Source organism: Dipteris shenzhenensis, chromosome 24 (assembly GCF_047967505.1).
Source record: "Dipteris shenzhenensis isolate YYH24624 ecotype China chromosome 24, Dip_SZ_1.0, whole genome shotgun sequence".
Taxonomy (NCBI): domain Eukaryota; kingdom Viridiplantae; phylum Streptophyta; class Polypodiopsida; order Gleicheniales; family Dipteridaceae; genus Dipteris; species Dipteris shenzhenensis.
The window spans coordinates 15,062,446-15,087,953 of record NC_141619.1 but is presented as its reverse complement, the minus strand read 5'-3'; the positions used below and the strand labels follow the sequence as shown (position 1 = coordinate 15,087,953).

Sequence of the window (25,508 nt, the reverse complement as noted above, 5' to 3'; positions counted from 1 at the left end):
TAGTGTCTCTCTATGTCGTCACATCTCAATCAGATAGGGCCCAATGCAGACCTAGTCATGAAAGTGGATCAATCGTTAAGTGGACCAAATCTGTGGCCCTCCTAAAGAGGTAGTGGTAATAGTCCCGGATCTTAAAGTAGGCTAGGTAGATACATAAAAAATGCTCCTTTGTCTCGACCTCTCTCAACGTGCATAACCTGTAGATCCAATGCTCTCTACAGCTCTCCTTGCCTCAATGCTTAGTTGATAGGACTAGACACGCATCTGTCCAATGTCAATCCTCAGTGCATGTAAGACTCCTCTGTCCTCAAGGTATTGGGGTCCGATGATGAGTCCATCTTCTGATACTCTCAAGAAGTGGTTGTGATAGAATTGGATCTTGGTGGGAAACTATTGCGGCCCCCCCCCCCCCCAAACAAAAGTTCGAGACGTATGGAGTTGGACGAGATCTAGCTGTATGATATGGTTAATCTCATCTCGTGGGATCAACTTGGGCGATGCATCCATGCTGTAGTGAAAGAAGGGAAATCGGTCCATCTGAATACCGTGGCTGGTAAACCATGTGTATGTGTGCATACCATACTGTATCAACCCCGCTCTCTGCTAGCCGTTTAGATGACTCTAGTGCCAGCCTCAGTATTCTCCTGTGGGGTAGGCCCCAAACTTTGTGGAGAAATGTCAATGTTTGAAAATGGCATCAATTTGGAGAGGTGTCATAGCGAACTTTGCTTGTACTATCTGATGAGGGATTGAGAGCTTACTCCGTATCATCCTAGACCCTGTCACCAAGTTGTAAATACTCCAAAGTCAAAGTTCCAGCTGACCATTCCTTTGATCATAATTAAAGAGTTCTCCCTTTATTTAATTATGTTATCTTTTATTGGTCAAAGTATTGACTTCGGTCAAAGATACTTAACTCCGGTTAAGTAAGCCTAACCCAGATTAGGAAGACTTGGCTTAGGCCAAGATGGTTAACTACGGTCAACCAAAGAACCACAGTGCTGACTTCGGTCAGAGAGTGTTGACTTCGATCAACTTGGTTAACTTCAGTTAACCAAGATGTGCCAACCTTGGTTGGAGAGACTTGGCCATAATTATGGTGCTTCGACTGTCGATCAAGCCCCTTAATTATGATCAAGAGGGTTGTTTAGTTAACCAAGATGTTCCAATCTTGGTTGGAGAGACTTGGCCATAATTAAGGTGCTTCGACTGTTGATCAAGCCCCTTAATTATGATCAAGAGGGTTGACCTCGGTTGACTAGAGAAATTGTTCTATGTTATGTGCACGTGTTTTTGCTTGGTGGGGACGTCCACAATGTTTAGGAATAGTCCACAGATCATTATTTGCATGCAAAGCATTGACCATCAATGGGTTCCATGGTTGTACGCTTTAGTCAATCATTGTAGGTACCAAGAGGGATTGAAGGCATAAGTGATATGGAGCCTAGTAGGCGACCAGGAGTGGTTCGCATGACCCAGTGCTACGAAGACCCCAGAATTCACCCTTTCGAGGCATGTAATTAAGGCTAGTCTAGGTTTGGACAAGTGGCATGCTACCAAGAAAGTATGAGCTTGTGTGCTCTTCGTAAAAAGGATGTACGTACGTTTTGTTTTTCAGCCTTGAGTTGAAGCTTGTAAAAACATTTTCTTTGATCAATAAAATCCCCCGCCGGGGGGGGGGGGGGTTTCCAACCCGACAAGTTGTCCTGGGCCCTAGTGCTGTGTATGAGTGAGAGAGAGAGAGAGAGAGAGAGAGAGAGAGAGAGAGATTGCAGCAGTAATTCCTCTCTTCTTGGTCTCAATAAAAGAATTGAGTGGAAGGTGTCAGTTGGACCTCGTGGAGCGGGTTTCAATTGGTATTAGAAAGAAAGAAGGAAAGAAAGTCTATTAACGTCCACTGGAGACCAAAAGGTCTATGGGACAGCAAGAAACCCTCTAGTACATCTGCTTTAGGGAGGGCACATGGCAGCTTCCAAGGAGTGCAAAAAGCAACCCCAATTATTTAGAGTACCTACATTATATTTTGGAAGAGTAAACAGCCATACATCAGTTTAAGACTGAAAGTCTTTTGGTTTTGATTTAAACTCTCTGATTAGTGCTACCCCTTCACGGTAAACTGCCCATTTTCCATCCTTTCTGGCAGCCCTGACTTTAGCTAATTCAGTTGCCTTAATCTTGAGTTGAGTTTGTGTAAGCGCCTCTACTATCCATACTTTGGTGCCCTTCAGCTTGTAAGATTGTCGAAGAAGCTTGATCCGCGTATCTTTTGACTTCGGTGTAAGGATTGCATGACCTCTATGGTGCAAAATAGAAGCTGGCCTGGAGTTGTCATCATCCTGGTCATCATCATTCACCCATTCGATGTTGGGCAAACTTGATTTGATCCGCATATCTTTTGACTTCAGTGTAAGGATTGCATGACCTCTACAGTGCAAAATAGAAGCTGGCTTGGAGTCGTCATCATCCTGGTCATCATCATTCACCCATTCGATGTTGGGCAAACTTGATTTGATCTTTGTCAATATTTCACTATATGTATCCTCCTCTTTGTACCAATCTTTTGGGAGCCCCCCTATTCTAATCTTCAGCGCATTATCACATCTAGCTTCGTGTTCTTTAATCTCTGCTTAGATATCAGACTTACTTGCTTTGTTGTCCACTTCCACAAACACTTCCTTCCCAGCAGTTTGTACTTTAGTGTAAACAAGATCTTTGAGTGTAGAGACTAGCTGCGGGGTAGGGGGGGAATCCTTACAAGATTTTACAGCCTCATCAATTACTGCCTGCTTATCAGGCCCTTCCAAGATGTGAAGTCGGGCCTTTACTTCTGCCAACTCCAATCGTAGCTCTCTCACTGCCTGTTGCCGATAAAAATTCTGATCCTGTGGCCCAAGGATGGGCCGTTTTGAGCCTTCTTGTTGGTAATTCGGTGCGTATGGAGAGGGTGTCATGGCTGCAACTGTAGAGTACCGAGTCCTAATGGATGTTTGAAGGAGTTGAGGGGGTTGAGGGAGTCTTGGAGGAGAGGGTAGGCCAATCCATAGTTGGCTGTATGATGAACCCCCTGGCTTAACCTAAACGGGGTTTAGCCCAACTCGGGGTTAGGGAGGACTAGAACTAGACTAGGATTAGACTAGGTGCGGACGGGAGATATTGAGGGATGGAGAGGTGTTGACGGGTAAAGGTACGGCTGTACGGTTGTATGGGAGGTACGGCTGTACGGAAGGTATGGGAGAGGCTGTACGGGTGGTACGGTACAAAAGGTACGGAGGTTGTACAGGAGAGAGGGTGTACGGGAGAGGTACGGAAGATACAGGGAGGCTGTACGGAAGGGACGGTACCGGAGAGGCTGTACGGGAAGGTACGACGGGAGAGCTACGCTTTCTGTTTCCTTTTGAGGAAGTGACAATCCGAGTTTCTAAGGTCCACGTTTTACTTTGACTGCACGCTGAGAGCAATCTAGTGAACACGACGTGGGGGCAAATAGCTAGACGGAGATGCACGGGTGAATGTTTCACGTAGGCGCAGACTCCTTGGTAGCACTGGCTTTCGGGAGGGGAATTCCACGCTTGTTGGGCGGCAATGGAAGAGGGACCCATGATTGTGTGTAGCTAATGCTCTCTAGCGACTGACGGAAGTATCATTTGGGTCACGCTATAATTATTTGCACGTTGTGTACGTGCGGCGCCACACAGACCTACTGTGAGATGCGATTGAGTCTTCCTGGCCGGGAGTGGATGATCGATTGGCACATCTTTCACGCCTGAGGCACTCATAAAAGGCGGACCTTTAAATTGAAGGTACATACGCCTGTTTGTATAAGCAATGGAATATACAGAAAGGCCGACCGGCTGTGATGAAATTCCGTCGTCATTTTCTTTTCCTCTGCGTGCACTGTTGCTGCGCAGGATTTAGGTTTCAGATGCAGCCATCTGATGTGGCAGCTTTGCAGGTGCTGACGTGTCATGGTAGTGCAGCCTGACACGTGGTGCTGATGTGGCACACATCTGACACATACATGTGATGAGGTGGCAGAGCAGTCTATGCAAGTGCTGATGTGGCAGACCTGTGGTTAGTATTACCTTGGTCTAGCTAACTGCAGTTAATTCATCTGGCTAGAGCTCTAGTCACAGACTAACTAGTCTGTTTACCTAACTAGACTAGACCCAGTTAGTCTGGTTAGTTTAACCAGACAGTTTTCCATCCAGTTAGCCAAACCCCTCCCTCAAAAAAGAGGGTTTTTCTTGTCAGTTTTTGCACAAAGACATGCAGTTGTAATCTTCTGCAAATTCTCATTTTATGTTGTTTTCTGACAAATACTAACATATAAACTGTACTGCAAAAACTGCAGTAACCAGGAAAGAGGCACACAGTTTTGAGGTTATGCCTTGACCTTGACATCAAGTTTTTGGCACGAGTTTGGGCTAAGTTGTGAGTGCATTACACCTCTTGTTGAGGTATTTTCATTTTGGAAAGGCAAGCCGAGCGCATAGGTTGCACATAATCTGTGTAAGAGTTTGCAAACCCCTGGGAAAGTTGACAGAGAATGGCTTCACAGCAGGATGCCATGCCCTCCCATGAGGAGAGTGCCAGGAATGACTAGGTCATGCAAGAGCAGAGTGTGCAGTCAAAGACTGAGGCAACCTACAGACATTTACTGGCACAACTCATAAAGCCAGAAGGGATCCATTGTTTCACAGGATCGTAAATCCTCATGCAGAGGAAGATCAATAGAGAGTTTCTTTTGGGGCAACCCAGAAGGTGACAGCCAAAAAGAGATCCCTGGACACAATCCATGTTTTTCCTATAGACGATATTTCTAGGAAGAGCAAGAAACCTTGAAATGAGGACATCAAAAAGAGGAAAGTAGGTTCCAAGAAGAAGAAGGCTAAGCATCATCATGGCTCTTCAACTTCTACTTCTTCTTCCAGCTCTACCTCTTCATCCTCATCTCTGTCTTCTTCTTCTGGATCATTGAAGCCAAAGCATAAGAAGAAGAAGAAGTCAGGCAAGAAAGCAAAGTCCAAGGAGCTCAAAGAAAGTGGGAAGTCTGCTAGGTTGGCTACATTTGACGGCCAGTATCACGAAACAGAAAAAGCCATGTAGTTCATTAGGCAGTTTGATGCAGCTTTTGGCACGGAATTTTTTTCTAAATTCTCTAAGCTGTGCATGGTTAGTGATTTATAGCTTAGTGATATGGCTCACATGTGTGGAATAGAAGATCAAGGGTTCTACTTATAATCTTATAATCTAGCCTTCAGTTTATTGAAAGGTGCCCTTTGATCAAATATAAAAAATTTCCTTTTTTTAAATAAAATTTTCTTCCGAAAAAAGAGAGAGAGAGATGTGTACCTTCTCCTCTCCCCCCTCAACATGTAATGTGACTTTCAAAACCAAAAATAAAAGCCTCTTAAACAAGGCTTAAAAGATTAACATATGCTAAGAATAAATTTATGCCTGCACATAAGTTCATCAGCCTCCATGCGCAAAAAAGGAAGCCTAGAGGTCACTGTCGTGCAAGAATACATCTTGAGGTAACTTTTTTAGCGAGAGAGTTGACGTGCTAAGACGTTATAAGTGAAGAACGACATGCCTGACACTTGTTTGACAAATTCCAAAGGACCTAGACGCTCCCACAATTGAAACTTGCCTGAGGCCTTAGGGGGGGGGGCGGGGGGGGGGGGCTCTCACTCATAGCATGTGACCCCCTAATGTAAAAGATTTTCTGCAGTAAAGTATTGAGAAGCTACCCAGTGCCCTGAGAAACCTTTGGGTTCTAAGGAGCAGAGAAAGCCACCAGGACAGCAAAAACCAATGGCAAGAGGAATTCCGGATGTTTTGGGCCAAGTGACAAATCCAGAGGAAAGAGAGTCGCTGCTTTCTTGGGGCAAGACAAGAGACCAACAGGCGCTCATATTGTTTGATCTCGGGGCTATAGATAACTTTATCCGAGAGGATTTATTCCTGATGTTTGGGATAAAGACGGAGGAGTTCGGCAGGGCCTTGGATGCTGACCGGATGTTTTGTGGGGACCCTGAGCCAGTTACTCCCTTGATAGGGAAGCTCTATCGTCATGTACAGAACTACGTTGATCAGGAGGATTTCTTCATCTCCCCATTAAAACATCATGATGTGGTTTTGGGTATGCCTTGGTTCCATCGCAAGGCAGTGAAGCTAACCGAGTGCTTGAGTTTAAACATGGGGGTAAAATGCAGCGTGTGGTTGCCAGGAATAGAGGGGAGACCATCCCCGTTGTATCTAATGTTTCAGTTGGAAAAGCAATAAAGTCTACAGTTTCAGCGGCTATAATTTTATAAAAGAAAAAGATGTTGAAATGCATGCTGAAATGAATGAGGCAGATAAAGAAAATTTCAGTTTCTTCTAAACTTTAAAGATTGTTTTTTCTGACGCTTTGCTAGGGGATTTACCCTGAGAGACCTGAAGATCATGGCATAGAGCTTATTCTTGAGCTTGCTGCTCAAAAAGATGATTTCAATTTTGCAAATGTCAAGCCAAAAATGACAACAAAGTACTTATAAATGTGATTGCCAAATGGGCTGCTCAAACACTGAGCCAAATGGCAAAATCTATCCCCAAAATTTGCCCTCAAAGTGTGTATCCTAAAGTCTACAAAAGGACTGTCCCAAATGTTTGCAAAAATTTGCTCCAATGTACCTAAAAGTCAAGTCCCAATGCACAAGGGCCAATGCAAGGCAATGGGAACAAAAGCCCCTATTTCTTGCAAGATGAATGTGAGAAATTCAAGGACAAGGCTTTACCAGGCAATCTGAGAGAAAAAGGCTGCAATTTTGGCAAAAGCCCCAAGTTTTGGAGAGGGTAAATGTGCCAAAAGAGGGCTAATGTAGATAAAATCCCTAAATGTGACTGCAGTGTTCGAATCAAACAAGAATGTGTTGCAAATCTGAGCCAAGGCACCCGAAACCAATCCAAATGCTTCGAAGCTGGCTGAAATAGCTGCTGCAAAGAGATTCAAATGACTGCAATGTGCTGCAAATTTGAGCAGAAACCTCAAAAAGACTGAAGGCAAACTGCAAAAAAACAGCTGCAGAGACGATTTACAGCCAGAAAAAGGATGGGCACATGTGACTCTACAGATTCGTAGAGTTGTACGGATTGCCGTACAAGTGTATGGACAGATTCGGATATAACTTTTTTTGTCAAAATGCAGCGCCCAGGTGTCATGCCTGATTTGAAACAAGAGTTGGTGACAAAAAATGCCACAAGTCATCAAAGGCTTGCCTTTTGCTGTTGTGACCGCCGGTAGATTTGCTGCCAGCTCCATGGAGCAAGTGGCTGGCACAAAAAACTGAATGGTGGTGCTTTGGCAGTTAAGTGGCACAGTACGTTGTGGGCAAGTCTAGAGCAGCGTAGGATAATTAGGAGTAGGTCGTGGCAGTTGAATAAGCTTCCAGCAGCTCAGGTCGTGGGAAACACAGCTTGTCGTGGGACGTGTGGGAGAATTCTGGAGTAGATCACGATTGAAAGAAGAAAGATGGTTCATTTCGTATGTGCGTTGATTATGGCACACTAAACAAAATGACCATCAAGAATAGATTCCCAATTCCGTGCATAGATGATGTGCTATTCAGCTCAATGGAGCTCCAGTTTCCAAGAGGATAGATCTAAAATGTGGTTATCACTGCCAGGAGAGTTACTTTTTTCAGAGTTTGGAGAGGATCTCCTTTCTTCTCTGAGTCTCCCTTAGGGTTGAGATGGCATTTTCAGCCTCCGCCTTGGTTTTTTATTAGCTCATTTTGAGCTGTTTTTTCCCTCATGCATTACATGATGTACTCCCGCATTTGAGCTCGCCAAGTCCGCATACGACACAGGATGTGCACAAGACAACATCCCGCCTACTTTTGGTCTGTATGAATACTTAGCAATGCCATTTGGGTTGACAAATGCCTCTGCTGCCTTTAATTGAATGATGGATCGTATCTTTCATCTTTACAAGCTGTTCATTGGTACCTTAGTCGATGACATCATAGTCTTTTCTACGTCCGAAGAAACATGGAACGACTTGCTACTGTTTTTCAGGAGCTGCGTAATCATCAGCTCTATGCCAACAACAAGAAGAGTGAATTCTTCCTGGAAGAGATCCACTCTCTGGGATATATCATTCCCAAGAAAGAATGGAATTCAGATGGATTCTGCTAAGATTCAAAATATTCAAGAATGGCCTGAATTGAAAAGTGTTCATGAAGGACGCAGCTTTCTGGGTCTTTGCTCGTACTACATAAGGTTTATTTGGCACTTTGCTGATATAGCTGCCTCACTTCATGACTTGACTAAAAAGAATGCAGCCTCAGATGGCATGAGCCACAAAGGACAGCATTCAATACACTCAAAAGAAACTTGACTACAGAACCAATTCTGGTAGTCCCCAATTTATACAAGTCTTTTGATGTGGATTGCAATGCTTGCGGAGAATGTGGTGGGGCTGCACTTCTTCAGAATGGCCATGTAGTGGCTTATGAAAGCCAGAGACTGCGGGATGTTGAGGGATATCTGGGAATCTAGGAGAAAGAATTGTTAGCTGTGATTCATGCCATTAATACATGGAAACACTATCTCTTGGGTGCTGATTTTACTGGAAAGACTGACCACCAAAGTCTGAGGTACTTCTTGACACAGACTAAGCTCTCGTGATGCTTTAAATTTTTAAGAAACTGAAATTTTTCTCTATCAGCATCATTCAAATCAGCATGCAATTCTAAATCTCTTTCTTTAATGAAAACCATGTACACTGAAATTGCAGACTTTATTGCCTTGCCAACAGAAACATCAGATATAATGGGGATGGTCTCCCCTCTATTTCTGGCAACGATACGTTGCACTTTACCCTTATGTATAAACTCAAGCAATCTTTCAGGAAGACACAACTTCACTGCCTTACGATGAAACCAAGGCATTCTCAAAATGACATCATGATGGTTAAGAGGGGAAATGAAGAAGTCCTCCTGATCTACATAACTCTGTATATGAACTTAAAGCTTCCCAATCAAGGGAGTAACAGGCACAGGGTCCCCATGGAACATCTGATCGGCGGCATCTAGGGCCCTGCCCAACTCTTTGGTCTTTATTCCTAGCCTTTGGATCAAATAGAATAAGTGCTTGCTGATCTCTTATCTTGCCCTATGAAAGCAACAGCTCTCTTTCTCGTGGATTTGATACTCTTTCCAAAACATCAGAATTCCACTCGCCACCGGCTTGGGCGGTACTAGGGATTTACTTTGCTCCTTTGAGCCCGAAGGCTTCTCAAGGCAATTGGCAGCCACATGCCCCTCTCTTCCACCCCTAAAACATTTCCCCTCTCTGCAAAATATAGCTATCCGCTCAGGGGAAAACTGAGGTTTGCCTTTATAAGCTTTTGGCATATGAGTGCCGCCTCAGCTTCTGAGGTTGAAACTCCCTTTTCTCGGTCTTGGGATACTCCCTCTTCTCAAAACAGGTGTCTTTTTCTTTGTTGTCCCTGCATGTAGAGAAGGCACTGCAGTGGGATCCAGCATGTACATCAAACTTGCCACAAAAGATGCATGCATAATATCCTGTATGCCTTTATGATGTTGGGTATTTACCACAGCCTGTATCTTTGGATTAAGACCAACCCTATACTTCCATGTCTGGGTCTTCTTAGAGACCTTCTTAGAAGGTGCCGATTAAGCAAGTAGTTTACAGTGGCTATTGCTTCTGCCCAATACTGATTCGAAAGATGCTTCTCACTAAGCTAGCACTGTCTGCTAAAGTACTATTCTTCCTTTCAGCTCTTGCATTCTGATGAGGAGTATCTGCACAAGTGAATTGTCTTCGAATGCCGTGACTTCTGCAAAAGTTCATGAGTGCTGAAGACATGTATTCAACTCCTCTATCCGATTTCATGACTTTGATCTTTCTGCCTGTCTAGTTTTCTACCATGGCTTTGAATTCTTGAAATCTAGAAAACACTTCAAATTTCTCTTTAAGAAAATAGACCCAACAATATCTACTGTAGTCGTCGATGAAAGTCAAGTAGTAAAGTGAACCATTGATGCTGCGGCTCTGGGCATAACAGCATACACCAGTATGTATCAAATCAAGAATACCTCTTTCTCGAGAGGTGCTTCTGCCAAAATTGGTTCTCTTTTGTTTACCGAAACAGCATGCTTCGCAAACTTTTCCAAGAAACTGTAGCTTAGGAATCCCAATTGCCATATTATGATTCGTGAGATCTAACAAGCTCTTCAAATTGACATGATCATATCTCTTGTGCCATTTTGCAGATAGTGGCATCTGTTGCGGTTGAGCTGACATTGCATGCAAATTTGGTACTGTAGCTAGCATTCTGTACAAGTGTCCTTCCTTGACACCCTTTCCTACTAGCTGAAATATTTTTGATTTGTCTCAAGAAATGTACTCAAAGTGTTGTGAAAATCACTGTCTAAATCAACTGCAAAACACTGACTATGGCAAGTGAAATATGAACTATCGATGAAGGTAGAACTGCAATATATATAATCCAATCTGAATTACAAGGCTTGTGGCAAATGATGCCGGGAATAGCGAAGAGGCTTTACAAGGCTGAAATGATGTGTAGAATGCCGTGAAATAGCCTAATAGGATTTACAGTGATGGCATGTGTGTGTGAAATCAAATCATGTGCTATCTGCCCACTGAACAATCGGCAATGCCTTTGAACACTTTGAAGTTTGCTCACTGAATTGATGAACATCAGGTTTCAGGTAATGTGATGATGTGAAACCGTATGTGAGTGTATGGACTAACTCCGACTAGGTACTAGTCGGGAATTTTGGGCATGGCTTAGATTGGCAACTTGGGGAGATTCAAAGTGTCCCCTCTATGGCGATCTAGTCTACTCTAATCTAGATCTATACCAACCGTCAATCGATGAAAGAACAATAAATAATTTCTTTTCTTTGGTTCTTTTTATGTGCTGGGTCGGATGCGTCGATGTCGAGGAGGATGTGTGTGTAGGAAGTGGATTTGTCAATGAGGCTCAAAAGTGAGTGATACTTGCACTGAAATGTGGGCTAAATCCAACCTCCCAGAGCCTATAAAAGGAGACCCTAGGGCCTACTTGAGGCCACACATCAGCAACCAGCCATCTTTATCTCCTTCCCAAGATGCTGCCTAGTGAGAGATCTTGCATTTAGCATTGCGCTTCTTGTCGTCTAGGCTGTAAATTTCGCCCAGCCCTAAAAAGATGCCGTCCTGCTCCCTCTTGCTCTCTCTATCCGATTTCCCTCGGCTCTCTTTCCCACTCGTGGCTATCATCATGGAGGCTTCCCTTTCACAAGAGGCTCGCAATCCAGCCTTTGTAAGCCCCCAAATGAGGAGAGCGTGGGGGAGGGAGACCGCATGGTCCTATATGGAGAGAGACATGAGGTAGGAAGTGGCTGGAGAAGGCCAGCCAGGTGGCACAATCTTTGGTGCAGGCTATGGGCCTGGAAGAGGTGCTACAGGACAAGGAAAGGGCAGGGCCATTGTACGGCCCTGTACGGAGAGAGACGTGTGGCAAGAAGCAGCTGGAGAAGGCCAGCCAGGTCGCACAATCTTTGGCGCAGGCGATGGGCCTGGAAGAAGTGCTACAGGACAAGGAAAAGGGCAGGGGTGGTGGCCATGGCAGGCCAGCCACACTGGCCTTCGATGACCCAAGGGAAGGACCCAATATGGGCTGCCCTTTGGGGCCAGGCAGTGGCCCAAAGGGCCTAGCCTTAGCCCTTATATAGGGCAGGAGGAGGCTGCAGAAAGTCAGCCCGGTAGGGCCCAGTAAAAGTCGGCTGAGGGGTCGGGTTGGTTTTGGGGGGCTCAGCCCCTATAAAAAGAGGCACTCGGGCCTCTTAACTGCATCCATCAGGACATAAAGGAGCAGCAAAGCACCATCCTTGGGCCTACATCCAGGAGGTGAAGGAGTGCAAGTGTTGCTGCAGACATAGCTCTAGAGTGAGGCTGAGACCTAGGCTGTCTGCCAGGGCAGCAACGTGCTGAGATCTGGACAGAGAGTCTACATACATTGAGGTGGAGCACGCGGGCTCAAAGTTCTAGAGATATCCAGCAGATAGTAGGGATCAAAGGACCATGCTCTGGTGGGACTTTGGATCTATTTCTCTTTGTATTGTGTCCATAGTTTTGGATGGAAATATATTCTTTTGGTAGCTTCTATATCTGGCTGGATCATTGTCTACTGATGAGTCCGCACATCTATTTGAAGCACGTAAGTTTAAGAAGTTTGTGATTCCACTCACCCCACACACTGTGTGAGCTCCTAGGCTATTCTATCAGTCTTCCGCTGTGCGTACCCTCTGTTGGTCGATTTCTAACAAGATGGTCTAGATAGATGCTGCTGCGCTGCAAAGGGCTATTCCAACAGGTTCAGCACCTTCATCAGCAGCAAATTTTGTTACAGCAGAGCCAAGAGGCTCATAAGAGACATTTTTGGATGCCCACTTTTGCTCCTGAGGTGTATTCAGGGGAAAAGGACTCCCGAATATGCGAGTCTTGGCTAAACAAATGGGAGGCACACTTTGCCATCGTGGATTACCCAGATGACATTAGACCTACTCTCATAGAGATGTATCTACAAGGCAAGGCATTCAGATGGTGGCGTGAATTAAAAGCAAAGCCTACAGCTCCTAAATCTTGGCAAGAGCTCAGTGAAGCATTCACGTAGGAATTCCTACAAGAGCCGGATGAGTATGACAACTTTAGGAAGCTCTAGAACCTATGGAAAGGTTCGAAGACTCTGGAGCAGTACATCCAAGACTCCAGGAACTCGGTTGCAAATTTTCCAGATTTTAGTTAGCAAGTCCAGAGGTTGTTCTTTGTTAATAATCTACCGAAGGACTTCTTGGTTCTACCCTTTGGACTCACAAATGCACCAGCAACATTCCAGCAGATGATGAATGATCTATTTAGTCAATATGTGGGAGTGTTTGTGGTGGTGTTTTTGGATGACATTCTAGTCCACAGTAAGGCTCTCTTGGAGCATGACCTGCACTTGAGGATTGTGCTAGCCATACTCAAGCAAGAGAAGCTCTATGCTAAGCTTTTTAGGTGTGAATTTCTGAAGCAGGAACTCACGAACCTTGGACACGTCATTTTGAAAGGTGTCTGTATTGACTATGAGAAAGTCAGGAAGGTATGTGAGTGGCCTATTCTGAAAAGAATTACCGAAGTCAAATCCTTTTTGGGATTAGTGAATTTTTCCCAGACTCGCATCTGGAACTATGCTAAGATAGCATTGCCCTGTCAAAATTACTCAAGGGGTGGAGAAGGGTAAATACAACAAGTATAAACCCATGATGTGGACAAAGGAGCTAAATGCGTGTTTCAAGGAGTTGAAACATGCAGGTACCACAGCTCCTATCCTGCAGATGGTCGACTTGAGTAAACCTTTTGTGGTTGACACGGATGTTAGTGACTACACCATTGGAGCAGCATTGTTCCAAGGTGGTAGACCAGTAGTAAAAAGCTATTTGAGCCACAGTATAGGTGACCGATGCATGAGAAAGAGCTATATGTTGTAATTCATGCGCTGAAAAAGTGGAGACACTACTTGTATAGCTCTACTTTTGTAGTCTACGTGGACAATTCTTCTGTGAGGGGTTTTTGTAAGCATCAAACCTGGAATTGATGCAGGAATTTGATTTCAACTGGAAATACCAAAGAAAAAATGGTAGTATTTCTATGGATTTTGTGGTTCGATTACCACTCACCTCTCATGGGACTGATGCGATTTGAGTTATCATGGATCGGTTAACCAAATTGGCGAGATTCATACCCACTAAGGAGTCCATTACAGCCACGTAGCTCGCGCATGTGTTTGTTGACAAGTTATTTAGCCTAGATGGCTTGTCGGCTGAAATAGTTAGTGACATAGATCCCAAGTTTACTGGGCATTTCTAGAGAGTTGTGTTCCGGAAATCGGGTACTCAGCTTAATATCAGTTCAGCTAATCATCCGGAATTCAAGGGACATATTGAGAGGGTGAATCAGACTTTGGAGGATATGCTGGAGCATACGTCTCCGTGAGAAAGTCTGATTGGGAAGATTGGCTGCTTGCTCATGAGGAAGTTAAAGAATCAGCCAAGTGATAAGTAGTTTTGGAAAAACTTGCAGCAAGCAAGGCTCTTTTTCTAAGAGGAGGCTGGAAGATTTCTTAAAAGTTTGACGAAGCATGGACAGCCATTGGACTGTCCAGAAGTGCTCAGTTTTTAAAGGCACAAAAAAGCTTGGATTTAAGACCTAACATGTCACTAGTGGTACGAGTGAGTTGACTTATGATAAGAATCTACAATAATTTTTCAAATCACATACAAAATATATTAAAAACGTTGCCTGTATAACACACTCAGATATATATTGTTGAGCAATGTTGCAAGCTTCTCTTGCTTTTCATTTTAGGAGATAAACAATGATATGCTATGAGCCTTCTGGAAAATAAACATTTGTTTTCAACTACATCTGGCTTTGTACTTCATATTTGATTTATATTTGAGATAATTGCTTCCTTGGCAATTTAGAAATCCCTCATGTCGATGTGGCTGAGTACACTTTTTCAAGTGCAAAGGAACTCCAATTTCATGCCAAATTCTGTCCATGGTTTTATGGCGTAAAGGGAATGCTCAGTGTTAACCTTATAACCCTAAAAGTTCTATGGTGTGTGATTGTTTTTTGCGGTTTGACACTTTTGCAGGAGATGTTGGTGCTCTTGGATGGTGGGATTTATTCATTAACTTTGGGTAAGAAAAGTTATTCCATAGTGATTGGACAAAGCTAATACACACTTATGTGCTTTGGACTCAGTTAACTGCCATTAGAAATTCAACTCTAGCAGTGAAATGTGGAGTAAAAACGTTCCCACCGAACGCCATTCATATTTTGATCAATGAAAATGATAGTGATATAATGGACGATAACGCCTATGTGTGGAGTGGATTCTGCACAATATTTAACTGAAAGTGCAAATTATCACTTGATCAAGCTCCAAAGGATTATGTGGCTAATCCTAGGTCACTCTAGCCTCTAAGGCTTCCTTTAAAGAAAACTTTTTAGCTGTGGAGATTACAGTACTTGTGAGACTGTTGGATAAATAGGGTCAATGCCCCACTTTTTTGCCCGGAAATGAGGAGTACAATGGGGCCTTATACATGCAGTATTATGGGTAATTATGATGCCATATGGGACTGCCATGCGGGCAGCAGACAGGCTGCCACATGGGCAGCAACAGACCATACTTCTTGTTTTGGTTTTGAGCAGCCAATGACGCCCCTTGGTTAGGACTCAGCAGACATGGCTGATATTGAGCACATGGTCTAGGCTGGTTATGGGGCTGTATATAGGCCAGCCAAGTTTCCATTGATGGGACTATTGGGCTAGGTAATCGTGCAACACTTTCAGTGGTCAGAGGCCCACTTCTGTAGGCCTTTTCTCAACCAAGTCAGCCTGGGCATGTGGATCCCCTGTATTTTCCCATTTACACATTTTGTACGTTTTCAATCCATTCTTCCTTGCCAAAATTAAACTTCAAGATGCGGCCCCTTCCATTTATGCAAGATATCACCTATGTTGCTCTTGGGAAGCTTATGTGGACCCTTGGCTTTCCTTTCATGACTATCCAGTCATACAAGCTGTAGGTGCAAAATATTCACTCGTCCAATGCATTTTTGGTGTTGTGGAACACATGAGAAGTCACAATATTGCATGGTCTTGTAGCCTTGTTCCTCACCATGCTTGAAGAGCTTGTAATAGGAGAACCAAGAGTCTCAATTGCAAGAATAGAACTCCAACACAGGGCAGTGTAGCTTCGAGGGAGAAAGCAACTCCAACAAAGGCAGAGGGGAGAGAGAGAGAGAGAGAGGGGGTACGATGGATAACAGAGCAGGTTGGAGTTTCATAGTTTCATAGTAGTTTAAAATTAAAATATTGGTGTCATCATTGCACAATCTTCTGCATCCAGGTGTTATACAGCAAGCTGAAAGTAGCTGGTCAATACTAGCATTGCCCAAGGAATCACTTCTACTCGAGATAGCACTTAGAGTGAGGACATTGAGGGTTTTGGTTCTAGCATTGCCCAAGGAATCACTTCTACTCTAGATGGCACTAGGAGAGGGGACATACTAGCATTGCCCAAGGATTCACTTCTACTCTAGATAGCACTAGGAGTGAGGACATTGAGGGTGTTGGTTCCTTCGACGAGGAGATGAAACTATGAAATAAAGTTTTGAAATACAGATGAGTCTTGCAAGAAAGGCAGGCAAAAAGGAGTATGACACATGGGAGACTAGGCCAGCAACAACATCAGACTGTAGTATACAATTGGGCGCAGGCCTGGGCAAAAGAAAGGGGTGGCAGAGGGCCATGGAAGTTCAATGGCAAAAAAAGAACCTATGAAATGTTATTTTTACAAAGAAGGCATCACAGGTCATTTGATGGAAGCTAAAGTAGGGCCATGACCCAGAATCAATAGAGGACTAGACAAGCCACCATGTGCATTCCAATCAACATTACATTTGAAACGGCAATGTCACATTGAAATGGCAACTAAAAGGAATCTTTTAGGAATAGATTCCCAAATTGGGTACAAGAGGCACAGGCCTGGGCAAAAGAAAGGGCTAGACCAGTCGGTAGAGGGCAATGTAATTTGAATGGCAAAAAAAGAAGCTATGAAATGTTAATTTTACAAAGAAGGCATCACAGGTCATTTGATGGAAGCTAAAGTAGGGCCATGACCTAGAATCAATAGAGGACTAGACAAGTCACCATGTGCATTCCAATCAACATTACATTTGAAATGGCAATGTCACATCGAAATGGCAACTAAAAGGAATCTTTCGGGAATAGATATCCAAAAATTGTGGAGAAACAAGCGAGTTTATAGATTGACCTTTTTTTTACATAGCAAAAATTGACATTTCATAAAATACTAAATTTTGCAAATGCTGTCGAAATCCTTACTTTAGTTTGGTAGTACATCCAAATTCCAAGTTCTCTACAACGAGACTAGGTGGGCTGGCAGCATGTTAGGTTGGCCTTCAGGTTTAGGTGGGGTGATCTGGTGATCCTTGTTGGGAGACTTCTTGCAATGGACTCAAGTGAATGATTGCTTACCTCAAAGGGGAGGAGGTGGCCAATTTACACCAGCTGCATCCGATCACCGTGCTAGGGTCTTAGATTGGATTTGGTCAAGATCAAAGTATTTTAGACATTGTTTCACCCCCCAGAAACTGAAAGGTTCTGGCATGAGTCCTAGAGGTTTTTTTGACAACAGTCATATGATCTTCCTTTCTCCATGATCAGCGCCTTCTGGATTGCTGATTTCTATGGTTGATTTTCAAGTTTTAATAGAAGTTTCTTTTCTCTTCTTTTTTTCTTTTGGGGGGGGAGGCAAGATGGCATTACAAGAATGATAGCCAATAGGGTTTAGTCAGCAACGAAGACTCTCCTTGCAAAAGAGAGGCGAGCAAAGGTCTAATAAAGACAATTATTGTCCATAATTGGGGAAAAATACTGCACATGCCAAGATCTTGGTATTTTGTTTTGGATTTTGGAAAACAGCCTATGATATTGTTGGATCAGGTTTCTCTTGAGGGCACGCTTTTTGGTTTTTGGATTTGTGGCATTGCATCCTGTTTCCAAGAACCCAGATCACTGCCCAGGGAATCTCTGGAACAGGGGCTTAGACTATAGCCAGAGCTATGCACAAGACATGAAAATGAAGCTCAAGGCTGAGCAGTAAGTCTGTATGCATAGACAATGTCTCAAGGGATAGCCTAGCTAGGGTGCTCAAGGCTCCAAGGGCTCTCCGATCCTGAGGGGAAGATGCCTGAACACTTAACCAGTTCTTTGAAAATGGGGATTTCGATATAGCATAACTGTGTCTTCCAGATCTCTGACGTAACTTTAAAAGCTATGTAGAAAACAATGTAAATCTGCTACGGATTTGCCTTGAATCTAGAGTGTAGCTGTTGGGAGGGAGTAAGATTGCATAGGGAAAACTACTGCTGCAGGACTGTGTAGGGGCAGCTTGCAGAAGGGGATGCTGTAGGAGAAGTACTCTAGGAGGAATTTCTGCAGAGAGAGAGAGAGAGAGGCTGTAGTAGTAGGGGCTGCTGTAGGAAGAATCTCTGCATAGAGAGAGGCTGCAGTAGGAGCTGCTGCTGTAGGAAGAATTTCTGCATAGAGAGGGGCTGTAGGAGGAGGGGCTGTGGCAGAGAAAGATGTTGCTTGCAAGAACCTGCTATTGCTGCTGCTGCTATGGAATTGCTGTTACAAGGGGCTGCTGCAGAGGAAGGAGCAGAAAAGGGGCTGCTGCTGCTGCAGGAGGAGCTGCTGCTGGACTGCATGGGGAAGAAGCTGCAGGGGCAGGAGGAGCTGCTGCTGCAGGAGAGGCTGCAGGGGAGTATGCACCAGCAAGAAGGGGAGAAAACTATGTCCAAATGAGGGTGGGGGAGTGTTTCTTTTATAGATTTAGGAGGGGAAGCTTCAAAAACGTGGGAGTCTTTCTTGAGGGGGGGAAATCGTGGAAGCATATGCCCAATTTGGCATGGGGGCTGGCTCCCTTGAATTTTGGTGGGCTGCATGGGGATGGTAGTTCCTGCATTTACAAGTGGTGCCATGGTTCATGCATGGCGATCCACATCCCCACAGGCTGCTGCCATGTGTCCTGTGCCACATGTCAAGGCTGCCACCTCAGCATGCCACACCATCAATGCCAAGTCATCATGCCACATCATCATGCCAAATCAGCATGCCACGTCACGCTGAAATTGTGAACTAAGGTTACTTTTTATTTGACCGGCTACAAAATCAATTTAGGTAACCACTACTACTCCGATTTGACTTCTGTTTCATCCTTAGGTTTCGGCAATTAGCTCTATTCAAAGGGCTAGTCTAGGGTTAGTTTGAGTTTGGTTGGCCTTCTCACATAAACTATTAGGCCTATTAGTTTGTCGGCTTGTTTTGTATCTCTTTGACGCTTTCAAGGCTACTGCAAACATCCTCTTTAATAGTTGCTGGTTGGTCTGCATTCTATGCATTGATTGGTCCCATATTTGGGTAGTCGGGTGGGGTGTGGTCTTATGTTTCTCTTAGAGAGATATGTCTTAACTTGTGGGACACTAATGCCCATAACTCCTTCAATGGAGGTCCATCCTCAAATGCTAGGTCCTAGCCAACTAGTACCTAGCTGAACAGTAGGAAAACATATGCATTCTTTTGGCAAACATCCTATTTTAAAGCACTTGAAATTTCAAAAAGTAAAGATATGCAATAAATGAATTTACCTAGCAATGGATATGTGTTTTGTGAAGAGAAGTGACAAAGGGTTTCATAATGAGTCCCATTAAGCCAAATTGGTCTTCTCTTATATGGATGATATCATATCCACAGGTAGAAAACTGCAGATATGAGGGATGAGCTGTCAGAAACACTTGATGTAACTGAGTATTTGTGCATTAGTTCTAGCATATACAAAATTGTATTTATGTATTTTAAATAAAGTATGGCAAGATTCTCTCAGAGAAATTTAGTATGCAGTTAAGAAAACCCATAGGGACTGTATTTGAAGAGTATCAAGCTCAGTTAGCAAGACTCTATTGAAAAGATACATTTCTCCACTATGCAAGGCATGTGCCATGGTTGCTGCTAACGTAGGGTTTGAAGTGATGGGCCTTTCTATGTCATTGGGTGCACCCTTCTTGCCTAAGATATAGGTTTCACTATCGTTAGCTGTTGTCTAGTCTGTTTGTTTTGCAAGCAACAAGCTGTGCTCTTCAATCTTTTCCTTTGCATCTAAAGGAGGAACCTTGTTTTACGGCCATCATTTGGCCTCCTTCTTGCCCTGAAGCCATCCTTAAAGAGATGTGCATTGGAATGACTATTGGTAGCTAGGCAGGGTACGGCAAGTATGTTCTTTTATCATTTTGAGCTTTGTAAACTGCTGCAAACATATGGAATAGATCAGTGCCACTTTTCTTTAGCATTATAGGGGTTTAGGAACTGAGTCTCTAGCCTTTATAACGAACTATTTGGTCAAGGAAGTATGACCTCTCTCCCTCAAAGAGTTCTACTTTTGTGTTCTTTTGCTTGGCCAAGGGTGTGATCTTTGTTCCATCAAAGTAGAGCCCCTTCGATAGCCAGCAATCGTGACTATGAACCGTCTGGTCAAGGAATTATGACCTCTCTCTCTCAAAGAGTTCTTTTTTTGTGGTGAACTTTGTCAAGATTTGAGCATTGCTGCACTTCACCATAGCCACCTCCTCCCTTCAACTGCTTCCCCTGCGCTTCTCCACACTTTCCCGTTCCCCTGCCTTCCCTCTTCCTCCCTGTCCATCTGCATTCTTCGTTTCGGAATCACACTCTAGCTCGGATTTGATGAAGAAGACAACACCACCCACCAGGTCTGTTGCGGGATAGCTCACGAGTTGCTGGCTACGTTCCTTGGTGCAGCTTCACTCAATTATGTATTAGATTCTCGAGGAAGCTTGCTGCCTCGCCGTCTCTTGCACCATGTGGTACTCTTCCCATACCACCGAGAAGCCATGGCCAGGGAACGCTTGTTTGCTGCCGGCACAGCCCGAGTCTTCATGTTGAAATTTATCGATATAATTTCGTGCTTCAACAAGATCTACTTGGTGAACATTTTTAGCAAAGGAACCTCCACCAACCTTGTTAAGGAACCTCCACTGACCTTGTTAATAAAGGAATCTCCACTGATTGAATAAGGTGGAGCAATGTGCAGAAAGTGGAAAGTTATCATGTGACATTCCAGCCTCGCACTCTTGCATCCTTGTTTATGTCTCTATCAAGGAGTCCCGTTTGAATGTCACTCGGCACACTACCTCTGCTAAAACCAGACTGACCGGTGAAAAACAGCTATGGCTTCACTTCAACAACGGAATTTTACTCTCAAAAGCTCTCCCTCACTCCCTCTCTCTGAAGATACACTAGGGCCCAGGACAAATCGTCGGGCTGGACCCCCCCGAAGGTCTTTATTCATTCAAGAAAATCTGTTACAGAAGTTCACCCTAGAGCTGTCTCGTAAATCTCTCTCACAAAACGTGAAAAAAAATCCCTTCTTTTACAAGAGCTTCAAGCTCCATTCAAATTGGCAACATGCCACTTGTCTAAAATCTAGACTAAATCCTATTACAAGCCTCTAAGGGCCATTCTGGAGTCTTCAAAGCTCTCGGTCACACGAACCGCCTCCTAGATGCTTGTCAGGCTCCCATTTCGCTTAGGAAAAATAATCCTTCCTAGTACCTGCAACAATTAATTAAAGCGCACCACCATGGTACCCATTAATTGTTAGCGCTTTGCATGCAAATAACACATTGTGGACTAATCCTAGTCACGGTGGGCGTCCCCACTGAACACATGTGCACATCTAAACAAATATATATACAAATAAATATATATATATTTTCTCTGGTTGACCGGGGTCAACACTCTTGATTATAATTAAAGAGCTTTGACCAAGGATCAAGGCGCCTTAATTATAGCCAAGTCTCTCCAACCGAAGTTGGCACATCTTGGTTAACCGGGGTTAACCCTCTTGGCGCATGCCAAGTCTTGTTGACCGAAGTCAACACTCTCTGACCGCAGTCAGGTTTACTTGACTGGAGTCAAGTATCTTTGACCGTAGTCAATCCTTTGACCATTAAAACAACTCTTTGACCGTAATTAACACATATAAAACTCTTTAATTATGATCAAATAAATGGTCAACTGTACTTTGACTTAGGACATTTACATTGTGGTGACATCCCCTCGGCTTCTATTCAGTTGACCTCAACTGAAAAGCTTCCGTGTAAACATCCAAAAGCTGTGGATGATCGGATAACATGTCTTCGTCCATCCACTTGGCATCTAATGCCATATAATTCTTGAATTTTATAAGATACCTGTAAAATTCCTTACCCTGAGGGCCTTTACGTACAATATGGTACACAATTTGATCTGGCTGAAGGACTTCCTCCAGCTCATCCACTTCTGGTGGATCTTCTGATACTGGTTCTGTAGGCTCTGGTCCTTGAAATTTCTTTAGAAGACTCACATGGAATGCATTGTGAATCCTCCAATGCTCTGGCAATGCTAATCTGTATGCAACCTCATTTATTCTTTCTGTAACCCTGAAAGGGCCATAGTATCTGGGAGATAACTTTGCATACACTTTCTGTTTGCCTTTAAACTTACGGAGCCTAGCTTTTTCAAACCTCAGAAGTACCCAGTCCCCTTCCTTGAGATCTAACTGTCTCCTATGTTTATCTGCAGCTCTTTTATGTTTCTCTTGAGACCTTTCAATAGCTGTCCGGACTTGGCTGTAAGCTGTCTGGAGGTCTCTTACAAACTGATCAGCTGCAAATATTTCATCTTTGGTCCTCAATATAGGTGGCAAAATCACTTTCCCATATATGATTTCAAAAGGGGCTTTCCCTGTAGAGCTATGTACTGTATTATTGTAAGTAAACTCTACTAACGGTAGGTACTTTTCCCAGTCTGAACTTTGGTCACCCACGTAGCATTTCAGCATATCCAAAATGGTAGAATTTGCTACTTCACTTTGACCATCTGTCTGGGGATGGAAAGAAGAAGAAAAATTCAGATTCGTCCCCATGTTATCAAATAAAGCTCTCCAGAATAGACTGGTCATTCTGGGATCTCGATCACTAACAATGGACTTAGTTATACCATGATGTTTAAAGATCTGTGACATGAACAGCTTAGCCATATGATCTGCCTTTATGGTTTTGCGAACCGGAATGAAATGAGCTTGCTTGCTGAATCTGTCTATGATAGTCCAAATCCCATCATTCCCTGACTTTGATCTCGGCAAATAAAAAATAAAGTCCATTGTAATACTTTCCCATGGTGCCTGAGGGACGGGAAGAGGCATAAGTAGGCCAGGTGCCTTCCGTCTATCATACTTGATTTTCTGACACGTAAGGCATTCAGTAACAAACTGATGTATATCTTTCCGCATTCCTGGCCAAAAGAAATACCTCTCTAGGGCTAGAGTTGTTGCTGTAATTCCTCTATGTCCAGCATAGGGAGGTGCATGGCATTCCCCCAAAATCTTTTTCCTCATCTCCTGGGTGATGCATAGGCAATCATCTTTCATTAAATACCCATCTTTCAGGGAATAGTGATTGGTGGATTGCCCTTCTTGCATTTGCTGTAAAATTTCACCAAAATCAGAATCATGAGCATATTGCTCCCTCATGCTTTCCAGGTCTTGATGATAAGCAATAGTTACATTATTGACCTGGGGTCTTCGGGACAAGGCATCTGCCACTCTGTTCCGAATTCCTGGAGTATGGACAATCTGAAAATGATACATTGACAGCATGTTTGCCCATTTCATATGCTTTTCTGAAAGCTTGGTCTGAGTCAAAAAGTATTTCAGACTTTAAACATCATATTAGGGAATTTGGAAAAATCCCAAGTCCCATTTTACAAAGATCTTAAAATGGGGTAACTGTGAATCCTTTCAAGCTTTTGTCAAAGCCCCCTCATTTGACATGTCATCGGAAAGATCTTGAAGAGTAGATTCTAAAAGAATAAACTCCGCCAATATTGAAGTTGTGATATTCAAGATATAACAAAAGCTAGACTGAAAAGAAAATTCCCAAAGTATTGGAATTTTCCCAAATTCTCTAATATGGTGTTAAAGTTTGGTGATCTGTTTTAACAGTAAAATCTGCACCCAAAAGATAGTGTTTCCATGTATGGATGGCATGAATTACAGCCAATAACTCTTTCTCATAGATTCCTAAATATCTTTCCGCATCCCGAAGTCGCCTGCTTTCATAGGCTACTACATGACCATTCTGATGCAATGCAGCCCCAACACATTCTCCACAAGCATCGCAATCAACATCAAAAGACTGATAAAGATCCGGGAGTACCAGAATAGGCTCTGTAGTCAACTTCTCCTTGAGTGTATTGAATGCTTTCTTCTGTGATAATCCCCATGTGAAGGCTGCATTTTTCTTAGTGAGGTCATGTAATGGAGCTGCGATATCAGCAAAATGCGTGATAAACCTTCTGTAGTAAGAACACAAGCCTAAGAAGCTTCGAACTTCATGCACAGTTTTCAGCTCTGGCCATTCCTGAATGGCACGGATCTTCGCTGGATCCATTTGTATCTCATTCTTGGATATTATATGCCCCAGATAGTGGATTTCTTCCAAGAAGAACTCACTTTTCTTGCTGTTTGCATAGAGCTGATGATTTCTCAGCTCTTGAAACACTATAGCAAGATGTTCTCTGTGGTCTTCCTCTGTCTTGGAAAAAACTAAGATATCATCAAAGAAAGTTTCTGTAAAATGCCTGTACTTCCGGAAGATGCGATCCATCATTCTATTGAATGTGGCTGGAGCATTTGTCAACCCAAAAGGCATCACTAAGTATTCATACAACCCGAATGTTGTGCGGAATGCTGTCTTATGCACATCCTGAGGCTGTATCCTCACTTGGTGGTAGCCACTCTTTAAGTCTATCATGCTGAAAACTGAAGCTCCATTTAACTGATCCAGGACATCATCAATACGCGGAATAGGGAATCTATTCTTGATGGTCATTTTGTTCAGTGCGCGATAATCGACGCACATACGGAATGAACCATCTTTCTTCTGTACTAACAGTACAGGGGAACAAAAAGGAGACGAGCTGGGCTGAATCAACCCTTTGGACAGCAAGTCCTGTACCTGAGCCATAATCTCCTCTCTCTGAGTCGCACTGACTCTATAAGGGGGTCTATTTGGTGGCTCACTACCAGGCATTAACTCTATCTGATGATCTTCAGGTCTCTCTGGGGGTAACTCCCCTGGCAAAACATCAGAAAAGCAATCTTTAAAGTTTACCAGAAACTGAAACTTATCTTTGTCTACATCATTCATTTCAGCATGCATATCATTCTCTTTTTCTTTTACAAAAACCATGTACGCAGAAATTGCAGGCTTTATTGCTTTACCGCATGAAACATCAGATACAATGGGGATAGTGTCCCCTTTATTCCTGGCAATTAAATGCTGATTTTTCCCCCTATGCACAAACTCCAGCACTCTTTCAGGAAGAGTCAACTTCACTGCCTTGCGGTGAAACCAAGGCATCCCCAAAACTACATCATAATGTTTCAGTGGAGAAATGAAGAAGTCTTCCTGATCCACATAACTCTGAACATGAAGACGGAGCTTCCCTATCAAGGGAGTAACTGGCACAGGATTCCCACAAAACATTTGATCGGCATCCAAAGCCCTGCCTAACTCTTCCGTCTTTATTCCCAGCCTCAGGGCTAGATCCTCTGATATGAAATTATCAGTAGCCCCTGGATCAAATAAAATTAGCGCTTGCTGGTCTCTAACTTGGCCCCATGATAGCAGTAATTCTCGTTCTTCTGGGTTCAAAGCATGACCCAATATATCAAGAATTCCCCCTGCCATTGGCTTTTGCAGTCCTCGTGGCTTCTCTGCCTCTTTTCCCTTCGATGC

The 25,508-nt window shown here is 43.6% G+C and overlaps 1 protein-coding gene across 2 annotated transcripts in view; it reads left to right on the top strand.

Moving 5' to 3' along the window:
- LOC147886263 (uncharacterized) overlaps positions 1–25,508 on the top strand; it is a 133,392-nt gene that overhangs the window by 69,631 nt on the left and 38,253 nt on the right. For both annotated transcript variants that reach the window (XM_087395170.1, XM_087395171.1), the window contains exon 7: positions 14,714–14,759. In XM_087395170.1, the coding sequence (XP_087251296.1) occupies positions 14,714–14,759 (46 nt within the window). The remainder of the gene's footprint in view (positions 1–14,713; positions 14,760–25,508) is intronic.